At 35.1% G+C, this 26597-nt stretch overlaps 1 protein-coding gene across 1 annotated transcript in view; it reads left to right on the forward strand.

The window, feature by feature from the left end:
- KPNA3 (karyopherin subunit alpha 3) overlaps positions 1–26597 on the forward strand; it is a 107226-nt gene that overhangs the window by 63585 nt on the left and 17044 nt on the right. Inside the window, exons 3-10 of the mRNA XM_077158183.1 lie at positions 1917–2010; positions 2192–2220; positions 2307–2359; positions 2494–2589; positions 5934–6019; positions 13606–13692; positions 14061–14230; positions 15428–15472. Of these exons, the coding sequence (XP_077014298.1) occupies positions 1917–2010; positions 2192–2220; positions 2307–2359; positions 2494–2589; positions 5934–6019; positions 13606–13692; positions 14061–14230; positions 15428–15472 (660 nt within the window). The remainder of the gene's footprint in view (positions 1–1916; positions 2011–2191; positions 2221–2306; positions 2360–2493; positions 2590–5933; positions 6020–13605; positions 13693–14060; positions 14231–15427; positions 15473–26597) is intronic.

A 26597-nucleotide genomic window follows, 5' to 3' on the forward strand; every position in this document is an offset into this window, starting at 1 on the left:
TCGATTCCCAGTGCCTGCCCATGTAAAATAAATAAATAAATAAATAAATAAAACAAAAGCAGAAAAAAAAATTTTACATACCATACCCCTTACCCCTCCCTTTCTTCCCTTTCATTGATCACTAGCATTTCAAACTAAATTTATTTTAACATTTGTTCCCCCTATTATTTATTTTTATTCCATATGTTCTACTCATCTGTTGACAAGGGAGATAAAAGGAGCATCAGACACAAGGTTTTCACAATCACACAGTCACATTGTGAAAGCTATAATATTATACAATCATCATCAAGGAATATGGCTACTGGAACACAGCTCTACATTTTCAGGCAGTTCCCTCCAGCCTTCCCATTACATCTTGGTTAACAAGGTGATATCTACTTAATGCGTAAGAATAACCTCCAGGATAACCTCTAGAGTCTGTTTGGAATCTCTCAGCCATTGACACTTTGTCTCATTTCACTCTTCCCCCTTTTGGTGGAGAAGGTTTTCTCAATCCTTTGATGCTGAATCTCAGCTCATTCTGGGATTCTGTCCCACATTGCCAGGAAGATCCACACCCCTGGGAGTCATGTCCCACGTAGACAGGGGGAGAGTGGTGAGTTTGCTTGCTGTGTTGGCTGGAGAGAGAGACCACATATGAGCAACAAAAGAGGTTCTCTTGGGGGTGACTCTTAGGCCTAATTTTAAGTAAGCTTGACCTATCGTCTGTGGGGTTAAGTTTCATATGAACAAACCCCAAGACTGGGGGCTCAGCCTATAGCTTTGGTTGCCCACACTACTTGTGAGAATATCAAGAATTCAACTTGGGGAAGTTGAGTTTTCCCCCGTTCTCACCATTTCTTGATGGGGACTTTGCAAATACTTTTCCAATGCATAAATTTTAATAATTGTTAGATGCTTTAATGAAAAATAAGTTATTTGAAATTGATCATTGAATAGTTACTAAATAAATATGTTGTGATATAAGCAGAAGTTGGCAAACTCACGATTAGCATACATATAACCATCAGTTTAAACATAATTGTGTATATATAACACAAAAATAAATGTCATACATATAAGCCAGCTAGCCTCAGATATAGACTTACTTGTAGTTTTAATATTTCACTTGACCTGAATTTTAACATAATTTTTAATGACTTATAAATAGCTTTGTGTTAAAGTTGAACCCTTCCTAAATATTATATTGAAGACTAGATATAATATTCTTTGAAATTTCAAATTGAAAAGGATCTTAGAAGTCATTTAGTTAGTTCTTTAATCTAATTTATTATGATTTATTTCCACCTTATAGACAAGCAAACAAAATGATTTACAGTTATATATTATGTGACATGGCAGATGTTACCAATTGAAATTGCATAAAATGCAGAAATAAATATATTTGTTAGTAGAAAATTCTTACTTTTAAAAGCCAGATAGCAAAAATTTAAATCTCACTTCCTCCTCCCCCCCAAAAAACCATTCAAACCTTAACATTTGAGCATTGACTGCCATTGAGCTGCCTTCTTAATAAATTGCTTCAGGTGACCATTAGCAATAAGTAGATAAAAGCTGGCATATTAATGGGAACATATTTGCTAAACTTTTATAATAATATTGTACCCCAAATTTAAATCTTCAGTAAAGAACGCAGTGTTGGTAAAAACACTCGGTGCCTAGCAGACTATGTGCGTGTATGTTTATGTGTGTGTGTGAGAGAGAAAGCTGGGCCGTAAACCAGTTAATCTTATTACCAAAGCCAGATGTGGCCTTATCTTTGGTTTGCAATACCCACAGTTAATTCATATTATTCTTATGTAGAGATTCAGTGTTGTTTTACAATTGTCTAATAAAGCTAAAATAATTTTAATGGTTATTTTATTAATAGCTGCCTTCATGACTTCCTTACCAATTCATTGGTTATCTTTCAGAACAAAAGAGATGAACACTTACTGAAAAAGAGAAATGTTCCCCAAGAAGAAAGTTTAGAAGATTCAGATGTTGATGCTGACTTCAAAGCAGTAAGTTACCTTGCTCTTATAAAGTTCTTTAAAATAATTTCTATAATCCCTAGGAGAACTTTATTTTTAATCTAAGACCAATTTCACAATGATAATTAAAGTATATTAACTCTAACTTAGCAGACAATCTAATGAATTAAATTTGTTAATAAACTTTTTGCTGAACTATCTTTTTTTTTTTTAAGCAAATGTAACACTAGAAGCTATATTGCAGGTATGTTATTAAATTAGTATTCTTATTTTAAAGTGTTCTGAAATTGATTTTTTTTAAATTTCTGATATTTATATTTGGTGTTGCAGAATGCCACAAGTGATAACCCAGTGGTCCAGTTGAGTGCTGTCCAGGCTGCAAGGTAAATACTTGTTTGTCTGGAGAGGAAATTATATTTAGGAAAGTGTCTTAGCTGACAGTCTAGGACTAGTGCATGGTTATTTCTGTTTATACTTTGAAAATTATAACAATTAATTTGTTATATTCTTTTTCTAGAAAGCTATTATCCAGTGACAGAAACCCACCAATTGATGACCTAATAAAATCTGGAATTTTACCAATTCTAGTCAAGTGTCTAGAAAGGGATGATAAGTAAGTATGGATTTGACTCCTTATTCAGTTTTTTCCAGTTGACTTATAATGTAGGATTGTTATGTAACCAGTGGGTTCAGTTTGTTTTTTGCGTTTCTTGTGTTTTTCAATTATAGTGCATTTTTATGTCATTTTAATTTTCTGTGATCATAGTGAATAGATCTAAAAATGTTTCCTTTTTTATGAAGGCTGTGTGTATTTTCTAGGAAAGTTTTATCCCCTGTTTATTTGTTTATTTGTATTCTAACTTATCCTAAACATTTATAGTCTTTATTTGTTAGTCTATTTCATTAGTAATATTTTAAAACAACCCAAATAGTGTTTGAGTCACTCTTTGCTTATGAGTCTATATATAGATTAACCTCATGATTAAGTCACCGTGAATGGTGTCCAGAATTGTGTGGCTCTTTCTTACCCTGGGAATTTTCCAGTTGAGCCATGACTAGTTGTCCAACATCATGCTTTTTATTTGTGGTGACTTAGACATAAAGGCAGGTTATACTTACCCAGAAGAGAAAGGGAATAGATAGCACCACTGATACCTTTTGAGCTGAGGGCCCCATTTCCATTTGTGTTCAGAGATATCTCAGTGGTATATTTTAAATCTCGTCAATTTGAATTAACTGGAGAGAATGTAATCTTCCAAAATACTTTAAAACAAACACAGTTTTCTCATTTAAACACATTTGGACATACAGGGTTTCTCTGTGGGAATCATAAAAAAGCCTTAGTAATAACAGCTGGTGGTGATGATATAGCACAGTGTTGTGAATGTAATTAATACCACTGAAGTGTATACTTAAAAATGGTTAAAATGGGAAAATGTATGTTACCACAATTGAAAAAAAAAAAGTAGAACAAACCAGACTGATACTTGGAATGTTTTGCCAAATGCTATCTACGGGATTTTCAGTTGACTAGATAAGAATAGTGCTGTATATATGTTACCACTGAAGGGCAACATTTAAAATGCTTCCTTCTTTCATTGAGTGCCACCCCCTCCCAAAGAGGCTCTTAATATTTTTTTCAATAGTATCATGTGTATTTTCTTTAACAAAGTTTAAGGAGTGTTAGGTTTTATTTCAGTCTTATTAAAAATCAATGCAGGGCGGGCCGCGGTGGCTTAGCGGGCAAAGTGCTTGCCTGCTATGCCGGAGGACCTCGGTTCGATTCCCGGCCCCAGCCCATGTAACTAAAACAAAGAAACAAAATACAATAAAACAAGAAAATGTTTAAAGATGTTTCCCTTTCTTCCTTCCTTCCTTCCTTCTATCCTTCCTTCCTTCTCTCTGTCTTTCCTTAAAAAAAAAAAAAAAATCAATGCAGGGTGCACGGGTAGTTCACTGGTTAGCATGCCTGCCTTCCATGCGGGAGACCCAGATTCGATTCCTGGACTATGCACCCAAAAAAAAAAACCCCCACAAAATCAATGCAATCCTATCTCCACCTTTAGGGTCCCTTATTTGTTCTTTATCTGGTTCTCTTTCCCCTACCTCCTTTTACTTTCCAGCCTTTGGCAAGGACTCATTTATAGGGGTGTATCTGTAAAACACAATGTATGTACAGAAAAGTGTGCTGAAATATAAAGTTTAGTGAATACTTATAAAACACAGATATCTGTAACCACCATTCATGGCAAAAATAGGAAATTGTCAATGGTTTGGGTTTCACTTTATGGATTTCTCATTGAAAATTGTGTTGCAGTGTGAAAAACTTGGGAGCCAAGTAGATACTGATTTAAATACAGGATTTGCTGTTGACCAGTACCTAGTTGGCTTCTGATGAGTCACTGAGCCTTAGATATTTCACCTATAGAAATTCAGTGGTTGTGAGGAGTGCAAATAATATATACAAAACAATTTATGCAGCATCAAGCTTATAATATGTTCATTTGTTTATTATACACATTATTTGTTTTTTCCATATCTTCTGTCTTTCTCTTGGTTCACATGACATCTTGAAAGATTCCCTGGCTTTGTAGGTTATTTTTCACATTTTTCTCTTTTTCATATTCAAGACTTCCATTTCCTGTTTTTTTGCCAAACTACCTAAACCAACATTATAACTCTTTCTCCTTCCGGTCTGGGACAATATAGACCATCTCTCATTGTTGATCTTACTATCCTTTTGCTTTTCCCCTGCCTGTTTCCTTCTTTCTGCTTAAATTCATTGTAGTATTCCTATCTGTTCCTCCATTTTCTCATTTGTTCTCTCCCTTTCAAATCTGTGTGTAGAATATGCTTTCCATGCTCACTCCATCTTTCACATTCTCCTTAAAGCCTTTTCCTACTTGAATCTCTTTAAGCTTTTCATACTAATATCCTGGTTCTCTTTCTCTGATTCAACTTTGGTTTTGCTCACTGCCACCCCTTCCTGCCTCGGTTTTCTCCTGAAGAATTTATATTCTTCAGCTATCCTACCTTAATGCAGATAGTTTCTGAATATCTTAACTGGTCTTTCCAACATTAGCCTTTAATCTTTTTTATCCCTTTTATTATACCATTGCCTCCAATATTAATTATTTTACTCCTTTTTCCAAAAACCTTCATTTGTACCCTATATACTTACCATGTCTATAGAATAAATTCCAAATTCTGAAACCTAGAACTTGAGACACTTCCCTCTCCCCTCCTACACACCCATACTTTCTTAGATAACCTGCCCTTCAATTTTGTATATTTTTACATATATACTTGGCTTCAGTTCCTTTGATCTATTTCTTGATATCCATATAAATCATAATTATTCCACCCATGATGCTTTTATTTATATTTTCAGCACCCTGCTTTTTTTAATCCATCTTTCAAAAAGCTAGTTCAGTTTTTACTTTCTCTATGACATCTTCCACCAGTGTTCCAAACTTTAATGACCTCATTTAAAATTACACAGCCTCATATTATCTCCAGTATGAAAAGCAGATGGTGTAGTAGAGTCAGATGGGGTCTCTGCTTTAAGGCCAGCCTAGAGGCTGTAGCAGTAATTCAAGTGAGGTGTTGAGGGCCTAAGCTAGCACGGTGCTAATAGAGGTAAGGACATAAATATAAGAAATATTAAGGAGGTAAATTGTGTAACTTAACTGATTAGATGTGGTATCACTGGGATATGGAGTCAAGGAAAATGATGTCTGGCTAAATGTTGGGACCACCATTGGAGATAAAGAAGCAGAGTTATAGTGACTAATGACTTTGGGAGCCATTCTCCAGGTGGAGATAACACCAGGCAATTAGATACAACAAGGGAAAGTCCAAGGACTAGATAAGGGAATAGCCATATAGATTTGAGGGTTGTACATTTCAGTATTAGTGCTGTTTCTGAAAAGATTAATTTTTTTTTTTATTTTACAGTCCTTCATTACAGTTCGAAGCTGCTTGGGCGCTAACTAATATAGCATCAGGAACTTCTGCACAGACTCAAGCTGTTGTACAGTCTAGTAAGTAAATTAACTTCCTTACTCTCTGAATTTAATATTATTATTTTAATTAAAGAAGTTGTAGGTTTACTGAACAATCATTTAAAAAATGCAGCGTTCCAATATACCCCCTTATTATTGACAATTTACATTAGTGTGGTACCTTTGTTAAAATTGCTGAAATAATATTAGAAGTAGTACTGTTAACTGTAGTCCATAGTTTATATTAGGTGTGTTTTTTACCATATACTACCCTATTATTAACACCTTGTATAAGTGTCAGACATTTGTTATATTTAATGAAAGAACATTCATATATTTATACTATTAACCCTAATCTGTCATCCACAACAGGGTTCACTGGGTTATACAGTCCCACGTTTTTCTTCTAACTTTCCTTCTAGTACTATATATTCCCAAAACCTCCCCCTTCAACCACATTCACAAACATAATTCAGACTGTTAATTGTACTCACAATGTGTTGCCATCACCACCATCCATTTCTAAACATTTACAGTCAACCTAAATAGAAATTCTGCACAAAATAAGCATCAACCTCCCATTCTCTATCCCTAATATGGAAGCAGCCCAAGTTGCATAGATTCTAAATCTGTGAGTTTGCTTATTATAATTAGTTCATACCAGTGAAATCACACAATATTTGTCCTTTTGTGTTTGGTTTATTTCACCCAGCATAATATCCTCAAGGTTCATCAGTGTTGTTGTGTACATCAAGCTTCATTCCTTTTTACAGCTGAATAATATTCTGTAGAGTGTATACGCTTCATTTTATTTATCCATTCATCAGTTGATGGATATTTGGGTTGCTTCCATCTTTTGACAATTGTGAATAATGCCACTATAAACAGTGGTGTAAAAATGTCTATTCAGGTCACTGCTTCCAATTCTTCTGTGTATATACCTAGTAGTGGGATTGCCAGGTCATATGATAGATCTATACTTAGCTTCCTAAGGAACATCCAAACTATCTTTCGCAGCAGCTGCAACATTTTATATTCTCACCAGCAATGAGTAGATGTTCCTATTTCTCTACAATCTCTCCAACTCTTATCAGTTGATGGGGTTTTTTTTCTTTATTTTTTCCTTTAAAGTGCAGTTTTATTGAGGTAATTATCCAAATTCTATAATCAGTGGTTCACAGCATCATCACATAGCTGTGCATTCATCATCACAATTTTTGAATATCTTCATTACTCAAAAAAATAAGAATAAAAGTAAAAATGAAAATGAAAAAGAACACCCAAAACTTTCCATAGCACACTTCCCCCATTATTTACTTTATTTATTTGTCTCTTTTTCTTTCTCATCTGTTCATACACTGAATAAAGGGAGTGTCAGTCACAAGGTTTTCACATCCACACAGTCACAACTTAAAAGCTGTGTAGTTATTCAATCATCTTCAAGAATCAAGGTTATTATAAACTTAACTTGTATGGTCAGTTTAGTTGAGCATCATAAGTACATGGAATCTTGAATAGGGCGTGAGATTTGTTGATTTGTCCAGGTTAGTATGATGCCCCAATATATCCCAGAGTAATTTGGGCAGTGAATAAAGAAGTATTTGCAAGGTCCCCTTGGGGCACTGGGGAGAAAAGAGGAAATAATTCAACTTCCCCATTAGGAGATTTTCTGATATTATTGCAACCAAATCAATAGGCTGAGCCCTCAATCTTGGGGTTCGCCCTATGAAACTTATTCCTGCAAAGGATAGGCTAAGCCTACTTAAAATTAGACCTTAGAGTCACCCCCAGGAAACCTCTTCTGTTACTCAGATGTGTCCTCTCTCACTAAGCCAGTGCAGCAAGTGAACTTACTGCCCTTCCCTGCTATGTGGGACATGACTCCCAGGGGTGTAAATCTCCCTGACAACATGGAACAGATTTCCTGGGATGAGTAGGGACCCAGCATCAAAGGATTGAGAAAGCCTTTTGATCAAAAGGAGAAGGTGGAAATGAGACACAATAAACTTTCAGTGACAGAGAGATTTCAGAATCTAGAATTTATCCTGGAGGTTATTTGTATGCAGTATATAGATATCCCGTTTTAGTTTATGGCATATTGGAGCAGTTAGAGGGAGATATCTGAAAATGTTAATCTATGTTCCAGTAGCCTTGATTCTTGAAGACGATTGTATAATGATATAGCTTTTATAATGTGACTGTGTGATTGTGTAAACCTTGTGTCTGATGGTCCTTTTACCTAGAGTATGGATAGATAAGTAAAAAATATGGATAAAAAAATAAATAATAGAGGAAACAAAGGTTAAAATGAATTGGGTAGATGGAAATACTAGTGGTCAATGAGGGAGGGGTAAAGGGTATGGTATGCATGAGTTTTTTCTCTTTTCTCTTTATTTCTTTTTCTGGAGTGTTGCAAATGTTCTAAAAAATGATCATGATGATGAATACACAAGACTATATCATGATATTTTGAGCCATTGATTGTACACCATGTGTGGAATGGTAATATGATGAGATTTATCAATAAAAATATTTTAAAAATAAAAGAACTGAAGCTGTTGAATGTAGTTCAACAATTTCAGGTATTTCCCTCTAGCTACTCCAATACACAAAAAAATGAAAGGGAATATTTATATACTGCATAAGAATAATCTCTGGAATGACCTCTTGGCTCTGTTTGATATCTCTCAGCCACTGAAACTTTACCTTCTTTTATTTCTCTTCCCTGTTTTGGTCAAGAAGGCTTTCTCCCGTTTGTTTGATTGTTTGTTTGTTTGCTTGTTTTAATAGTAGCCATTCTAGTGGATGTGAAATTTCTCTGTGGTTTTGATCTGCATTTCCCTCATGGCTAGTGATGTTGAGCATCATTTCATGTGCTTTTTAGCCATTTGTATTTCCTCTTTGTAAAACTGTCTATTCAAGTCCTTTTGCCCATTTTTTTAATTGGACTGTTTGTCTTTTTATTGTTGAGTTGTCTGAATTTCTTTTTTTAATGTTGGCAAGTAAATGGACTTTTGTAGCAAAGACTAAATTTGATCTTGTAACATCTTTAAACTGGAGAATTTTATAAGTTGCTTTTGATGACTAGTATCTTTCACATAGCTATCATTAATCATTAGACAATTTTCACTGAAGTTACTAAAAAATGAGTAGAATATTATATTTTTGTTGTAGACCATTTTCTGATACCCGGATATGTCTCTAGTAGCATCAAGTTACTGAGTGGCTTGTGCCTTTTAACTTGTAACACCATCATCACTGTTATTATTTTTACTTTTGCTTACTTCAAGACTGGGCTAACTAATATTGGAATGTTCATCCAAAGTGATGAAAATCTTTGCAAAGGATTAGATGCCATCTGGTTGTTTTCAGGTATAAGTTTCTTAAAGTGTGGGACACAACTGACTTGAGATAGTTCTCAAGATAATTTTAAGTAATATATGATATAATGATAAGTTATATTGAACCTTGTACTGAAGTGCTATTACCTCAGTTTTTTTCAGATATTTCAATAATGCCTTCCAGTTAGCTGTAACCAAAAGAGACCAGGCCTTAGGCTAGTGCTTTCAAATAGAGACCAGTAGGTACTACTAGTATATACTAATAGTAGCTACTACCAGATATTTATAACTATCTTTTGTTTTCATTGGGTTGTATGTTGGTCATCTTCTTTTTATGGTAAGTACTTTACTGGTCATCTTTTCACAGAAATGATAAATAAAATTAGTTATGTTAAAAATGTTAGTCATTTGGAACCCTTACATGTTACTGGTGGGAATTGTGAAATGGTATATAGCCACTTTGCAAAACAGATAAATGTAGAGTTACCATATGACTCAGCAATTCCTCTACTAGGTATTTACCCAGGAGTAAAGAAAACATATGTCCATGCAAGGATTTGTACAGAAATGTTCACAGCAGCATTATTTACAATAGTCAAATATTGAAAATAATCCAAATGTTCATCAGCTAATGAGTCAATAAACAAAATATGGTATAACTGTCACAGTGAAAATGGAATGAAGTACTTATACATGCTACATGGGTGAACCTCGAGAAGAAGCCACACAAGAAATCACAGTTTGTACGATTCTGTTTATATGATATGTCCTGAATAGGCAAATCCATAGAGATGGAAAGTAGATTAGTGGTTATCGGGAGCTGGGGGAGGCCTTAGGGGAGCAGGTGGGGAATGGAGCTGCTAATAGGATATAGGATTTATTTTGGGAGTAATGGAAATGGGCTAAAATTGTATTATGGTGATGGTTGCACAAATCTATAAATACCAAAGAACATGGAATTGTATATTTAAATGGGAGTCTTATGCTGGTAGATTGTACCTCAGTAGGGTGGGCCACGGTGGCTCAGCAGGCAAGAATACTAGCCTGCCATGTCAGAGGACCCGGGTTGTTTGATTCCCAGTGCCTGCCGATGTAAAAAAAAAAAATATATATATATATATATATATCAATAAAGCTGTTAAAAATAAGTCAGCATTGGCCGCGTGGGCGGGGCGTCTGTGGGTTTGTATTAAGAATAATGTCCAGGGACTTCCGGAGAAGATGGCGGCTTATTAAGACGCGCGGGTCTTAGTTCCTCCTCCAGAAAAGCAACTAAAGAAACAGAAACAATACGAAACAGCTCCCGGAGTCACGACAGATACAAAAAAGACAGCGTACCCCATTCTGGAACAGCTGAACGGGCAGGGAGAATCTGCTGCGGTGAGATACCCAAGGGGCGCGCGTTTTCCCAGCCGGGGCGGCTGGCGACTGGGGTCCCCTCCACGCACGTGGCTCCCCGGTCTGACTGGGAACGTTGGATAGCGGGGCCCTCCCGTCACGCTTGGCGTTTCGGGCCAGCTGGCCAATTGGGACCGGCACTCTCCCAAGCCGCGGCGGCCAGCGACCCCCACCCACCTCCACGCGCGGTTTCCCGGGCCGACTGCCGTGCAGACAGACGAGCACCACGAGCGCCACCTACTGGGCAGGAAAAGAAAAACAGAGCCCAGAGATCTCACAGAAAAAGCTTTCAACCAGCTGGGTCCCACACCCAGGGAAATCTGATCAAATGCCCAGACACCAGCAGAAAATAATGGATGACGCTCGGAAAATTGAAGATATGGCCCAGTCAAAGGAACAAACCAATAGTTCGAATGAGATACAGGAGCTGAGACAACTAATGCTGAATATACGAACAGAAATGGAAAAATTCTTCAAAAACCAAATCAATAAATTGAGGGAGGACATGAAGAAGACATGGGCTGAACAAAAAGAAGAAATAGAAAATCTGAAAAAACAAATCACAGAACTTATGGGAGTGAAGGACAAAGAAGAAAAAATGGAAAAAACAATGGATACCTACAATGGTAGATCTAAAGAGACAGAAGCTACAATTAGTGAACTGGAGGATGGAACATCTGAATCCCAAAAAGAAACAGAAACTATAGGGAAAAGAATGGAAAAACTTGAGCAGGGGATCAGGGAACTGAATGACAATATGAAGCGCACAAATATACGTGTTGTGGGTGTCCCAGAAGGAGAAGAGAAGGGAAAAGGAGGAGAAAAACTAATGGAAGAAATTATCACTGAAAATTTCCCAACTCTTATGAAAGACCTAAATTGCAGATCCAAGAAGTGCAGCGCACCCCAAAGAGAATAGACCCAAATAGGCGTTCTCCAAGACACTTACTAGTTAGAATGTCAGAGGTCAAAGAGAAAGAGAGGATCTTGAAAGCAGCAAGAGAAAAACAATCTGTCACATACAAGGGAAACCCAATAAGACTATGTGTAGATTTCTCAGCAGAAACCATGGAAGCTAGAAGACAGTGGGATGATATATTTAAATTACTAAAAGAGAAAAACTGCCAACCGAGACTCCTATATCCAGCAAAATTGTCCTTCAAAAATGAAGGAGAAATTAAAACATTTATAGACAAAAAGTCACTGAGAGAATTTGTGACCAAGAGACCAGCTCTGCAAGAAATACTAAAGGGAGCACTAGAGTCAGATACGAAAAGACAGAAGAGAGAGGTATGGAGTAAAGTGTAGAAAGAAGGAAAATCAGATATGATATATATAATACAAAAGCCAAAATGGTAGAGGAAAATATTATCCAAACAGTAATAATACTAAAAGTTAATGGACTGAATTTCCCAATCAAAAGACATAGAATGGCAGAATGGATTACCACCCAGCAATACCACTGCTAGGTAGCTACTCAAGGGACTTAAGGGCAAAGACACAGACGGACATTTGCACACCAGTGTTTATAGCAGCATTATCTACAATTGCAAAGAGATGGAAACAGCCAAAATGTTCATCAACAGACGAGTGGCTAAACAAACTGTGGCGTATACCTACGATGGAATATTATGCAGCTTTAAGACAGACTAAACTTATGAAGCATGTAATAACATGGATGGACCTAGAGAACATTATACTGAGTGAGTCTAGCCCAAAACTAAAGGACAAATACTGTAAGGTCCCACTGATGTGAACCGACATTCGAGAATCAGCTTGGAATATATCATTGGTAACAGAGACCAGCAGGAGTTAGAAACAGGGTAAGATAATGGGTAATTGGAGCTGAAGGGATACAGACTGTGCAACAGGACTAGATACAAAAACTCAAAAATGGACAGCACAATAATACCTAAGTGTAATGTAACTAGGTTGGAACACTGAATGAAGCTGCACCTGAAATATGGTTTTTTTTGTTTGTTTGTGTGTTTGTATCTTTTGTTTTTGTTTTTTTTCTTTTTCCTTTATATATATATATTATTAGTATTATTATTTTAATTCTCTTCTCTATATTAACATTCTATATCTTTTTCTGCTGTTTTGCTAGTTCTTTTCCTAAATCGATGCAAATGTACTAAGAAATGATGATCATACATCTATGTGATGATACTAAGAATTACTGAGTGCATTTGTAGAATGGAATGATTTCTAAATGTTGTGTTAATTTCTTTTCTTTTTTTTGATTAATAAAAAAATTAAAAAAAAAATAAGTCAGCATTAATAAAAATATATATATAGGGCACAGGTACAGCAAAAAATATGAGAGGGAAGTACATAATTGAAATGTTAAGAAAAAGTGATTTAGCTTATGCCTATGCCTACCAGGAAATAGGTGTGATAATCGCTGTTTTAGGATTTGGGGAGATGGTTAATGTGTAAGTTATGTAAAGTGCAAGGATTATAATGGTGAATTATTTAAAATATAGGTAGATTTGATAAAGGATTAATCAGTTCTCTGGGTAATCTATCAAGGATGGGGATTACAATGACTAAAATACTTTATTTTGAGGTTATGTGTTTGGGGGTAGAGGCTGTTCTTATAGGCAAGATTTCATGCTACTTTTTTTTTTAGTTAATGATATAATATTAACTTTTAGATACTGTCAATTGCCATGTTACTTGAATGTTACTCAGGGAAAATTCTGAAATTGATTATTTTTGGGGTAAAAGCAATTTATTTATTCAGTTCACATTTATTTGTTCAGTGAACTATAATTGGGCAATTACAGTATGCCAGACTCTGTGTAATTTATCAACTTATTTAGGCTCAAGTCTATAAACTCTTCAACTTTTTCCAGTATAAATATTATTTTTTCTCTATTATAGATGCAGTACCTCTTTTTCTGAGACTTCTCCACTCACCACATCAGAATGTTTGTGAACAAGCAGTATGGGCTTTGGGAAACATCATAGGTAAGTTGTAGTTAGGCTTGAAAAAAAACTCCAGTTAAGAAACTTAATTAACTTTTTTCCTACATTGGCATAGCCATTACATACTATGTTTCCTCTAAATTTAATGTGGGTTGACTGTGTTCTTGCCTCACAAACACTAACTTAAGGTGGTAACCCTTTGGCAAGAATGATGCGATTTGCTATCAGGATGAGTAGGTTAAATTTTATGTTCCCCGATTCAAAATCTGGAGAAGCAGCAACTCTTGATGCCCTTGATTTGTGGTGAGGAAACATAGAACATCAGTGTCCCAACATGAGCCATTGCATACATTTCAGACTTTCTCATCTTGAATGTAATTTTTTTTTAAATACAATTTTCATTTCTGTAGGTGATGGTCCTCAATGTAGAGATTATGTCATATCACTGGGAGTTGTCAAACCTCTTCTGTCCTTCATCAATCCTTCCATTCCCATCACCTTCCTTCGGAACGTCACATGGGTCATAGTCAATCTCTGCAGGAATAAGGACCCCCCACCGCCTATGGAGACAGTTCAGGAGGTAAATGAAGAATTGTAAAGGCCAGATGGTATATTTTCCCTATGTTTATGCCTTAGGTTTTCATGCACAGGGAGTGAAATAATGCATATACTGGCTTCATTGCAGGTATGAGATTTTCAAAGTAAAGTGCCATATGTCTATATATTTTTGAGCATCTTACAGCACCTGAAAGAATGTCAGTCCATTTCCAAGTCTTATTTTTAATGATTATTTTTATAAAAAGAAAATTCGTTAAAAATTGAAACAAGAATACAGAATTTTTAAAAAATCTGTTTTATAACTACATCACATTGTTGATTTAACACATACTAAAAAAAAATGTCATAAGGGGCTGTTAAAGATGTAACTAGTATACTTATCATGCAGATGTTCTTGAGTAAGTTTGCATTAATTTCAATTGAAATTTCCCCTGATGTCTGACAAAATTAGTGTTCTTAAAAGTGGCATACTTCATATTAAATCTATTAAAGCAAAGTAAAAAACTTTCCATTTACATATAATTTGTAAAGAGACCTGAGCATATTAAGTTTACAAAAAGCTTATGCAGCTTTTATTCATTTAACCACATAGAGAAACACTGGGTATGTAATTTTATAATTGACATCCTTAGCCAACTTCTGCTTCCTGTTGTCTTCTAAAGGGTTTTCAGTGATTTCTGTCCACTTTTTCGCTCTCCCAATTTTTTTTAAAAGGATCTGTAATTCCTAAGTTCAAAAAATAAAGCTTGATGCAACCAGATGTATTAGCTGTAATTTTCTTGACTGAGTTTGAAGTCAAAACCTTCATTTGACTCAAACAATGTATTTTAAAAATCCTATTCTTACTTTAAGAAGGTAAGTGAAATGTTCATGGCAGTTTTAAGACTAGCTTTCCTTCTGTAACTATGCTGTTAATATTTGCATCTCCATTTTTTCCACATGACATTATATGTCATAAAGAAGTTTCTTGAAAACAAAGGTTTTTACTTTAAGGTACATTAAACTCTGCCAGATTTATTTGGACATTTTAATTGGATATCTGAAATATGCCTTTGGTTTTTCAGAGTGATCTTATCAAATTTTCATTTTCCTGATAGAAGAAATTAATACAAATTTTAAAATTGTCTTTCTGACCCTACAAACTGCCTTTTGAGTAGCATTTTATTTTTACAGAGTTATAATCAGTTTGTATTATTTATCGTTTATCTTCTTTCCTCAGATTTTGCCAGCACTATGTGTCCTCATATACCATACAGACATAAACGTAAGTAAAATAGAAACTTTGATTTGGAATTTTGCTCTTGATGGGGATTGGAAGGGTTATTTACTTTATAGGCTTTAAATGAGTGTCAGCATATAGTTTATCAACCTTTCAAACTTCTAGAATATATAAGTATTCAAAAATAGGATTAAGGTTAGATTATAGTTCAAACATCCAGACAGCACAAATGCTAACTTTTAGCAGTATCATGCATGTAATTTATTTATTATCTGTATTTGTATAGTATTGTACAAATACTATAGTGTTGTAGTATTTTTAAGCATTAATATTTATAAGCTGGTTAAAACCTTATAAAACATCTTTATTTCATTTGATCCTTATAACAGATAGGCAGGGATTATTGTCCCTATCCTGCAGAATAAGAAGAAACCGAGCCTCAGGGAAAATTTAAGTGATTTGTCCAAGGGTGCAGAGCTAATAAGGGTCAGAGTTCATATTCAAACTGAGGTCTCTTAACAGTGGATCTTGTGCTCTTTCCACTAGACCACACTGCCACCCAGGCTACACCTTTTGAGGTACAATATTGGATACCAAGGCATTTTTAGACAATTCGTTCAATGTCTATATTTTGACATAATGTTTAATTTGATTCTATTTAGACAGTTCTCCTTAAGGCAGCAAGTGAAAATATTATTCTATTGGATAAAACATCGGATAAATTTCAGTGACTAGAGTATTGACATTTGCTTCAACGCATTCTCTTTCTTATTTGTTGAGTATGTTTGTATTTTAAAAATTAAACCACATTTTTCTAGGTCATTTTAGGACTTTAAGCTCTTAGGATGTAATGTTTTAAAGTTACTTTATTTGTGAAATGTCATAAAAATTAAGTAAAGGTGTTTATTTATATACTGTCCTATTAAGTGACTTAACAAAAATTATAAAAGATAGTAAATATCTTGAAAGGAAGAAGAAGGAAGTTTAATTTTAAAAATTTAGTTATTGTTGAATGCTAAGTCTAGTTCTGTGCTTTTAAGACACAGCTAAGATTAAAGAGAAAATAAGCAAAATATCTGATATGTCATCAGAACATTATAGAATTAAAGGTAAATAAAAGCTTCCACCATTGTTGGTTGTGTTTATAAGAAAGCAGAGATATTAAAGAGATAAAGTAGTGTGGTTATAGGTATATTTGTCAAGTTTGGCGAGCAGTCACAGATTGTTCTGCTCATCAGAATTGTGCCATGAATGTGGACTCAGAGAAAACAGAGATTCTTTTCTCTATAATTTTAAGAGCGGGTGAAAAGAGGGACAGGAGAGGAATTTCCCAAGAATTCATTATACTGAATCTTTCTGTAGTTTCCTTTTATCTGATAAGCGCTTTTATTACCCTGTTTTTGCAATTGAAACTCAATTAAGTTAAATAACTGACTGAAGTCACACAGTGAGTAACAGTCATAGCAGAGAATTGAAGCCACGTCTAAGGTCTGTTATGCTCTTTCCTACCACAATCCCGCAGATATATAACAGATGTAAAGACAAAAAAGAAAGAATAAAGCATATGGGAGGAATGACCAAAATGCTAGGTTATGAGAGCAGAGATCATTCTGTCTGGCAATTCAGAATACTTCACCAAGGAAGCATCGTTTGAGATGAGCATTGTAAGGAGGAGGATGGTGGTGACAGCAGTGACAAACATAGTCATGTTAATAGCATTTATTGAGAGTTAAAAATGTACCAAGCACTGTATGAAACCCTTTTCATGTGTTAACTCATTTAATCCTCACAACAGTTCCCTGAAATTTATATCATCATCTTCATTTTACAAATGAGGTAAATGGCTCAACGTGTTAAATATTTTGTCTAAGGTCTTACAACTAATGAGCAGGATTTTGTCAAATGTAAAAGTAATATCAGGAGCATGAGGGAAAACATGAAAGATTCAAGAGAATGTATGGGGAGTTTGGAGAATACAGATATTTAATAACCCCTTGTATTTCCCAGGGAGTTAAGTTGCAGGGTTTTGAATCCTACTTTAAGGATTTGGGGCTTTTTCTTTCAAACAGTGCAGAATCACTGAAGTGTTTTATATAGAGGAGTGATTAATTCACATCTTTTGTAGACAGATACCCTATGAGAGGTCTGGAGGGTATGGAGTGGGGTAAGTTTTAATGTGGGCAGACCTATTTTGCTGTCGTACTGGGTCTAAAGAAGTTGATAAAGGTATGATCTAGAAACAGCAAATATAAGAATGGTTAAGAGAGGAAAATTTGACAGTTAAGAGATGGAGTAGAATTTGGTGGGAGAGGGAGAAGCAAAAGATACCATAATGGGTAATTGTGCCATGAACGATTTAGAAGGGATAAAGCAAAGGGATGAAGCTGGTTGAGAAAGAGGATGGACTTACTGTGGGACAGACAGTGTTGAGCCTCATTTACCTATTGTTGCTCCAAGGCATTATTTCTAAAAAAAACACAGTACACATTTGGGATTAATCAGTCTATAAAGGAGTGATGAAACCATGGGCATTAAATAAGATTGCTTAGGAGAGGTTGAATTTCAGTAAGAGGGCTAAGAATGGAATGCTAAAGAATTCCCTGCATTTGAGCAGTAGCAGCAGGTGAAGAAAACCAGCAGAGGAGTTTTTAAAAGCAGAGAGATGGAAGCATAAATTATGAAGCAAAAAGTAGGGAAATAATATGGCAGATTTATCAAGTTCTCAGTCATACAGGGTCTTCTGCACCACTTCAAGAGCCACGTATCTTTTTTACTTTGCTGGCATGGAGCTAAAGAATATTGGTCAAATTTTTATTTGGGGGTAATAGCTCAGACTACGATCTGGAGTATAGATTTTAAGGGAGACTGGACTTAGAAAGACAGATTGTGATGGTATGGATGAGAGAAGATTAGGGCCAGTCCTTAAGTCCAAGGTATTAGGAATAAAATGGCAAGGGGAGACTTCAGAAAAGTTTAGATGGTGAACCGTGCTGGATTTGATATGGGTGCTGAGAGAAGAGAGGAGTCAAGGGTAATACCCAGCTAACTGGAGATTTAGGGTAGGATGCAATAGAAAACAAGTATAGTTGTGGGGAAAGGTAGAAAATAGCAGGAATGACTTAAATTATGCAGCAATGGCAAATAAGTATGCTGGTGAAGAAGCTGGTCTGGAGTGTGGAGATAATAAGGTGGGTTTTGGACTTTAATATGCCAATGATGTATTAAAAGGAATGCTAAGTATTGACCCTGAGGACTATAGGATAAATCTAGGCTGATTCAGATCAGTCTGTGTTCATTTGTTTTCTAGTTATACTGTTTATAGTTAATACAGTGGGAGTGATTCTTTAGCATTTAGTTTTCCTGTCCTTTTTGAAGTTTACCCATGGTTTGATATGTCTAACAATTTTGAGTGTCACCTAACATTTGATACATGTTTCGCTTTATTTTGCAGCTTGTGCAAATGAAATTAATGAATTGTGACAGATTGGTTATGTACTGAGTCTTGATAATTGGTGACACTGATAAGTTTCTCGGGGATCCCAAGACTATCCTCATCTTCAGTGATTCACTAGCAGGACTCATAGAACTCAGAAAGCTCCTATACTCATGTTATGTTTTATTATAGCAAAAAGATGCAGATTTAAATGAGCAGAGAAAAAAGCGCATAGGGTAAAGTCCAGGAGAAATCAGGAGTGAGCCTCCGTCTGTCCTCTCCCATTGTAGCCATATAGACAGTGCCTAATTCTCACAGCAGCCATGTTTAACAAAACAGATGAAACATTGCCAACCAGGGATGCCTATCTGAGCCTTCGTGTTCGGGGTTTTTATTAGTGGTCAGTCATGTAGGTCTGGAGTGCCTCCATAACTAACCTTAGCTACTCAGTCTCTCGTTTCCCCTACTCCCCAGATTTCAAACTGATGCAGCATGATCCAGGGTCCAAGGTAAACAAAAATTGGCTTTCACCACAACACAGTTTGTTAGCATAAACTGTCTGGCATGAACCAGGCTCTCAGATATACAAGGACACCCAGGCAGGATAACCCAAGGACCCAGGACCTAGACCATGGCCAGTGTTCTCTTTGAATGTGTGGAGTTTGAACACCCTAAACTCACTGAGTTAACTGTTTGTTATATGTAAGGATGAAATTAATATAATTGTATGTGATTGTAACTTGGTTCAACTCTAGTTGTCTTAAGAGCCTGTGTATCATTCCATAGATACCTAGTCTTCTATGAAATACTTTACCTGTTAATAGCAGTTTTCAGCAGTGGTGCCTAACCGGATATTATTTAATAACAGACTTACTGGCGGGGACAAAAATCAGTGAACCTCTTTTAACTGAAAATATCCATGTTGGAAGAATTTTGGTTATTAGAGATTTTCCTTGGTTCATATGATACCAGTTTTTAAGATTGTTAGATCAAAACATTGATCCTAGAGTTGTCCGTCTTTGTGTCTGTGTATGTATGTGTGTTTCCATCTCTTACTGTGGGTCTAGAGATCTTTCTAGCAGTCTTCAAGCATCTGAAATACTGCTGAGGAAAGAAATTATAACGCTTTTAAAATGAAATTTTCAGTGATAGCCAAATGTACTGAAAAAACAAAGAGGTGGGGCGGGCCGTGGTGGCTCAGCGGGCAAGAGTGCTTGCCTGCCATGCCGGAGGACCCCGGTTCGATTCCCGGCCCCAGCCCATGTAAAAAACAAACAAACAAACAAAAAATAATAAAATAAAAAAATGTTTAAAAAAAAAAACAAAGAGGTAAGACTGGAAGAGTCTTTGCAGTTTGGGGCGTGTATAAGACGTGGCCTTACTTACCTTCCCTACCTCTCCCACCAGCCCTTGAGATGTTTCCATGGAGATCCACTGAAAACCACAAGCTGATCACAGGGTAGAAGTCATAGATACTTTGTTATTCTAGGTCTCTTTATTTGTTAGAGAAAAATTTGTTATCTACTATTAATAGAGGCTATCCATGTAATGAAAAGAAAGCAGAGCAAGGCAACCAGTATAGTTCTGTAAAGTATTCTGCTTTGTAGGTGCAGTTTATTCAGCCTTGTTATTATTACTAGCCATTTAGACATTTCCTCAATTTTTCAAATACAAATAATATAGCAATGAATAATCTTATGCATTGTTTTATTTTGTTTGTGTGGGCAGGCACCAAGAATTGAACCTGTGTCTCCAGCATGGCAGGCAAGAACTCTGCCTGCTGAGCTATTGTGTATTATTCTTGTATTATTAGAAATATATCTTCAGAAATATTGTTGCATTTTGCCAAATTCCCCCACCTTACTTGTTGTATCATTTTGCCTCTCCTGTAACAGTGTACAAAAGTAACTGTCTCTATACTATAGCCTTGCCAGAAAACTATGTTGTCACATTTAAAGTTGTTGCCAGTCTGATAAGTGAGAATCTGTATCTAGGTTTCAATTTGTACTGTTTTAATCTGCATTTCACATATAAGTAAAATTGAACATGATCCATGTTTAAGAACCATTTGTTTATCTTCTGAAATGGCCTGTTCATATTTATTTCCCATTTTTCTGTTGGATTTTGAGGGATTTTTTTTCTGTAGTTTTTAAGAATTCTTTATATATCTAGAATACTAGCCCTTGATTTGTGATATATGCATCAAATGCATCCTTAGTTTGTTTTTTGTCTTTCACTGTTTTGCCATGCAAACTGTTTTTTATTTTTATGTGATCAAATTTATCAATCTTTTCTTTGGTTGTATCTAGATTTTATCTGTTACATATATTTTGACATGTTAAGAAACTATCCATAAATTCCTATTCTTGAGTGTTTTATCAGGAATGGGTATTGAATTTTTCAGTGACTGGAGGTAATCATATAATTTTCTCCCGTAAGTCTATTAATATGACTTATATTAATGGCATTCCTAATATTGAACCATCCTTGTATTCCTTGAATAACCTTACTTGATCATGGTGTATTGTCTTAATATAGTACGCATTCCTGTTTGTGACATTTTATTTAGAATTTTTGCATCAATAGTTACCTAAGTGGTAGTGGTCTGTAGTTGTATTTATTGTTGTATTTTTGTTAAGCCACGGTACGGGTGTTAGCTTTTCTGCCTTAGTAAAGTGTAGGTATTAATAATGGTATGGGTCCTTCATTCTCTGTACTCTGGGACAATTTGTAGCACTGGGGCCATCTTTGAAGATTTGGTAGAACATCCCCCATGAAACCTTTTAGGTCTTGGTATTTTTTTGTAGAGTTAGTTCCTTAATGATTTTTTTCTATTTTTGTTGTGGAAATTGGCTTATTTAACTTCCTTATCTTTATTGGAGTCTGTTTTTCTTAACAATTGTCCTAGGAGATTATAAGGCTTTCACTAGGAATGTCTAGAGTATACAATGATAGTGACTAAATGTACAAATTAAAAAATGTTTTTGCATGAGGAAGAACAAAGGAATGTCAATATTGCAGGGTGTTGAAAACAGATGTTAATACATATTTTTGAACTTTAACTTAATTGTAAGACTAAAGCAAAAAATGTTTATTTGGTACAAAATTTGTATTTTGAGTAGTGCATATCCTAATATAACTTATATGGACAGTTTAATTAACACCATAGGTGCATGGAACCTTGAGTAGGGCATGAGATTTTGTAGATTTGTCCAGAGTGATGCTCCGATAAATCCCAGAGTGATTTGAACAGTGAATAAAAAGTATTTGCAAAGTCTCCTTGGGGGAATGGTGAGAAAGAGGGAAAATTCAACATTTGGAGAAGGCCTGATATTCTCACAAGCAGTGAGGACAACAAAATCAATAGGCTGAACCCTTATGCTTGGGATTTGTTCATATGAAACTTATCCCAAAAAGAACAGGCTTAGCCCACTTAAAATTAGGCCTAAAAGCCACCCCCAGAGAACCTCTTTTGTTGCTCAGATGTGGCCTGTCTCTCAACCAACACAGGAAGCAAACTCACTGTCCTCCCCCTCTCTATGTGGGACATGGTTCCCACGGATGTAAACCTCCCTGGCACCATGGGACAGAAATCCTAGAATGAGCTGGGACTCAGCATCAAGAAATTTAGAAAACCTTCTCGACTGAAAGAGTGAATAGAGAAACGAGACAAAATTGAGTGTCAGTGGCTGAGAGATTTCAAATAGAGTTGAGAGGTATCTTGGAGGTTATTCTTACGTATTATATAGATAACCCCTTTTTAGTTTAAGGTATAATTAGAGCAGCTAGAGGGAAATGCTTGAAACTGTAGAGCTGTGTTCTGGTAGCCATAGTTCTTTAAGATGATTGTATAATGATGTAGCTTTTGCAAAGTGACTCTGTGATTGTGAAAACCTTGTTCTGATGCTCCTTTTATCTACGGTATGAACAGATGAGTAAAACGTATGGATTAAAAATAAATAGATAGGGGCGGGCCGCGGTGGCTCAGCGGGCAAAGTGCTTGCCTGCCATGCCGGAGGACCTCGGTTCGATTCCCGGCCCCAGCCCATGTAAAAAACAAACAAACAAAATACAATAAAAAACAAGAAAATGTTTAAAAAAAAAAAAATAAATAAATAGATAAACGGGGAACAAATGTTAAAATAAACTGGGTAGAGGGAAATACTAGTGGTCAATGAGAGGGAGGGGTAAGGGGTATGGTATTTATGAATTTTTTCTTGTTTCTTTTTATTTCTTTTTCTGGAATGATGTAAATGTTCTGAGAAATGATCATGGTGATGAATATACAACTATGTGATGATATTGTGAGCCATTGATTGCACACCAAGTATGGAATGTTCATACGTTAAAAATGTTTGTATTGTATGTTAATTGGTTTTATTAATAAAAAAATTTTTTATATCTAATGTTTTCAGATTTCTTATATGTTCACAGAGTAATCTTTGTGATTTTATTTCTTATATTTATTGTTTAAAGGGTTATTTTTGCCATCATTTCTTATTTTATATATTTATGTTCCCTCTCCCTGTCTTTTCTGATTAGCTAGGAGTTTTTCTTAGTAATTTTTTCAAAGAATCAAAATTTGTATTAATTAGAGCGATGATTTTTCTGATCTCATGAATTTCTACTTTTGTATTTATCATTTCTTTCCTTTAGGTCAGTTCTGTTCTTTTTCTAGCTTGTTGTTGTTGTTTTTCTTTTTCTTTTTCTTTTTTTTTTTGCATGGGCAGGCTCCAGGAATCAAACCTTCGTCTTCGGCGTAGCAGGCAAGAACTCTCCCACTGAGCCACCATTGCCTGCCCCTTTTTCTAGCTTCTGAGTTGAGATTTATTTATTTTCATCCTATAGTATAAAATTTTAAGGTTATGAATTCTCCTTTGATAACTGCTTTAAGTATATCTCATAGGTTCTGATATGTGGTGTTTTTGTTATAAATTTTTAGAAATTTCGTAATTTTGTTTTGCATTTCCTTTTTCAATTAAGAGTTGGTTAATATGAGACTTTTAAATTCCCAAGTGGAAAAGCTTTTTGGTTTTTATTTTATAAATGTCTAGGGTTTTTTTTTTTCCTTCATGTTAGTTGCAATATTTCTCCATAATTTATAGAATTTACTGATGTTTTCTTTGAGCCTAATATTTGATTTTTGTGTTCCATATGCAAATTATGTTATCCATTATCAGGGTATAAAGTTCAGTGTAGAAGATCTATAGCCTGATTTTTTATTTGACCTCCCTTGCACTGACAGTAGTATATTAAAATCTCCTATTCTTAGTGTTTTTATATTTTTTTCTCATATCTTTCAGTTTCTGCTTTATAATGGTGATTGGAGAATTATTTGTTATATAGATGTTACTGTTACATCTTCATTGTAAATTATGGCTTTTAGCTTTATAAAGAGTCCTTCTTTGTCTTTCTAAATGTTTTTTAGTAGAAATTCTGCTGGTTTTGTAGCAAGAGTACAACGCTTTCTTATTGTTATCATTGACTTAATTTACCTTTGCTCATCTCTTTATTTCTAGCCTTTCTGGATTACTTTACTTTAGGTGCAACTCTTGTATACTGTGTACAGGTGGCTTTTGTTTTTTAAGCCAGTTTGAAAGTCTTTTTCTGATTATAGGTGAGTTAAGCCCATTTACATGTATCAATATATTAGCTCTGTCATATTTTGTTATAATTTCTGTGTTTTATTCTCTACTAAAGTGTACTTTCTTTTCTCTTTTTAAAAGTTATTTTGATATTTAGGAAGATTTTTATTTTTGATGTAGGGGTTAACTTTATGCCTATACCTTTTGTAATATTCTTTCCTTTTTTACTATCTGGTTTGACAGTCTTAAATGGTACTTTTTTTACTCCCGTCAATTACCTGTCCAATAGTTGATGAGTTTAATCTTTTTTCTCTTTTCTCTTGCCCTCCTCCCACATTTGAATCTGTAGGTTTGTATCTTTTGCCAAATTTGGGAACTTTTCTGTCATTATATCTTCAAAAGTTTTTTTCAGCTCTACCTCTCTAATGACATCAATATTAGATCTTTTACTAATATTTACAATATTAGATCTTTTATCTGATGTTGTATTAGACAAGTCCCTGAAGTTCTGTTTGCTTCTTTTTAATGTTATTTGTTTCTGTTGTTCAGCTTGGAAGATTGCTATTGATTGAACTTTGAGTTCACTGATTTTTCCCCCTCTCATCTTCATTTTGCAAGTGAGTCTCCCCAGTAAATTTCAAATTTCAGTTATTGAAATTTTTCAGTTTTAAAATTTACCTTTGGTTCTTTATGTCTTCTGTTTCTTTGCAGATTTTTGTTTTTCGTTAATCAAGTGTGTTCATAATTGCTCTTGAAGCATTTTTAAAATCTTGTTTTATTGTGGTAACATATATATATAAATATCATAAAATTTGCTGTTTTAATCAAATTTTAAAGTATACAGTTCACTGGCACTAATTACATTTACAATGTTGTGCTACTATCACCACCATCCATTAGCAAACTTTCTTCATTCCAAACAGAAACTGTATACCCATTAAGCAGTTACTCGCCATTTTCCCCTCTCCTCAGCCCCTGGTAACTTCCATTCTACCTTCTGATTCTGTTCATTTGCTTTTTCTAGATATTTCATATAAGTGGAATCATAAGATATTTGCCTGTCTTCACTTAGCATAGTGTTTTCAAAGTGCATCAGGCTATATAGTAGGGATTGGACTTCATTCCTTTTATGGCTGAATATTTCATTGTGTGTTCACAGTATATCTTTTTTTTATTATTATTATTTTTTTTATTAACAGAAAGAAAAAAAAAAGAAATTAACACAACATTTAGAAATCATACCGTTCTACATATGCACTCAGTAATTCTTAACATCATCACATAGATGCATGATCATTGTTTCTTAGTACATTTGCATCGGTTTAGAGGAACTAGCAACACAACAGAAAAAGATATAAAATGTTAATATAAAGAAAAGAAATAAAAGTAGTAATAATAGTAAAAAACAACAACAACAAACAAACAAACAAGCAAACAAAAACAAAAAAAACCCTATAGCTCAGATGCAGCTTCATTCAGTGTTTTAACATGATTACTTTACAATTAGGTATTATTGTGCTGTCCATTTTTGAGTTTTTGTATCTAGTCCTGTTGCACAGTCTGTATCCCTTCAGCTTCATTACCCATTGTCTTACCCTGTTTCTAACTCCTGCTGAACTCTGTTACCAATGACATATTTCAAGTTTATTCTCGAATGTCCGTTCACATCAGTGGGACCATACAGTATTTGTCCTTTAGTTTTTGGCTGGATTCACTCAGCATAATATTCTCTAGGTCCATCCATGTTATTACATGGTTCATAAGTTTATCTTGTCTTAAAGCTGCATAATATTCCATCGTATGTATATACCACAGTTTGTTTAGCCACTCTTCTGTTGATGGAGATTTTGGCTGTTTCCATCTCTTTGCAATTGTAAATAACGCTGCTATAAACATTGGTGTGCAAATGTCCGTTTGTGTCTTTGCCCTTAAGTCCTTTGAGTAGATACCTAGCAATGGTATTGCTGGGTCGTATGGCAATTCTGTATTCAGCTTTTTAAGGAACCGCCAAACTGCCTTCCACAGTGGTTGCACCCTTTGACATTCCCACCAACAGTGGATAAGTGTGCCTCTTTCTCCGCGTCCTCTCCAGCACTTGTCATTTTCTGTTTTGTTGATAATGGCCATTCTGGTGGGTGTGAGATGATATCTC

Source organism: Tamandua tetradactyla, chromosome 4, assembly GCF_023851605.1.
Source record: "Tamandua tetradactyla isolate mTamTet1 chromosome 4, mTamTet1.pri, whole genome shotgun sequence".
NCBI lineage: Eukaryota > Metazoa > Chordata > Mammalia > Pilosa > Myrmecophagidae > Tamandua > Tamandua tetradactyla.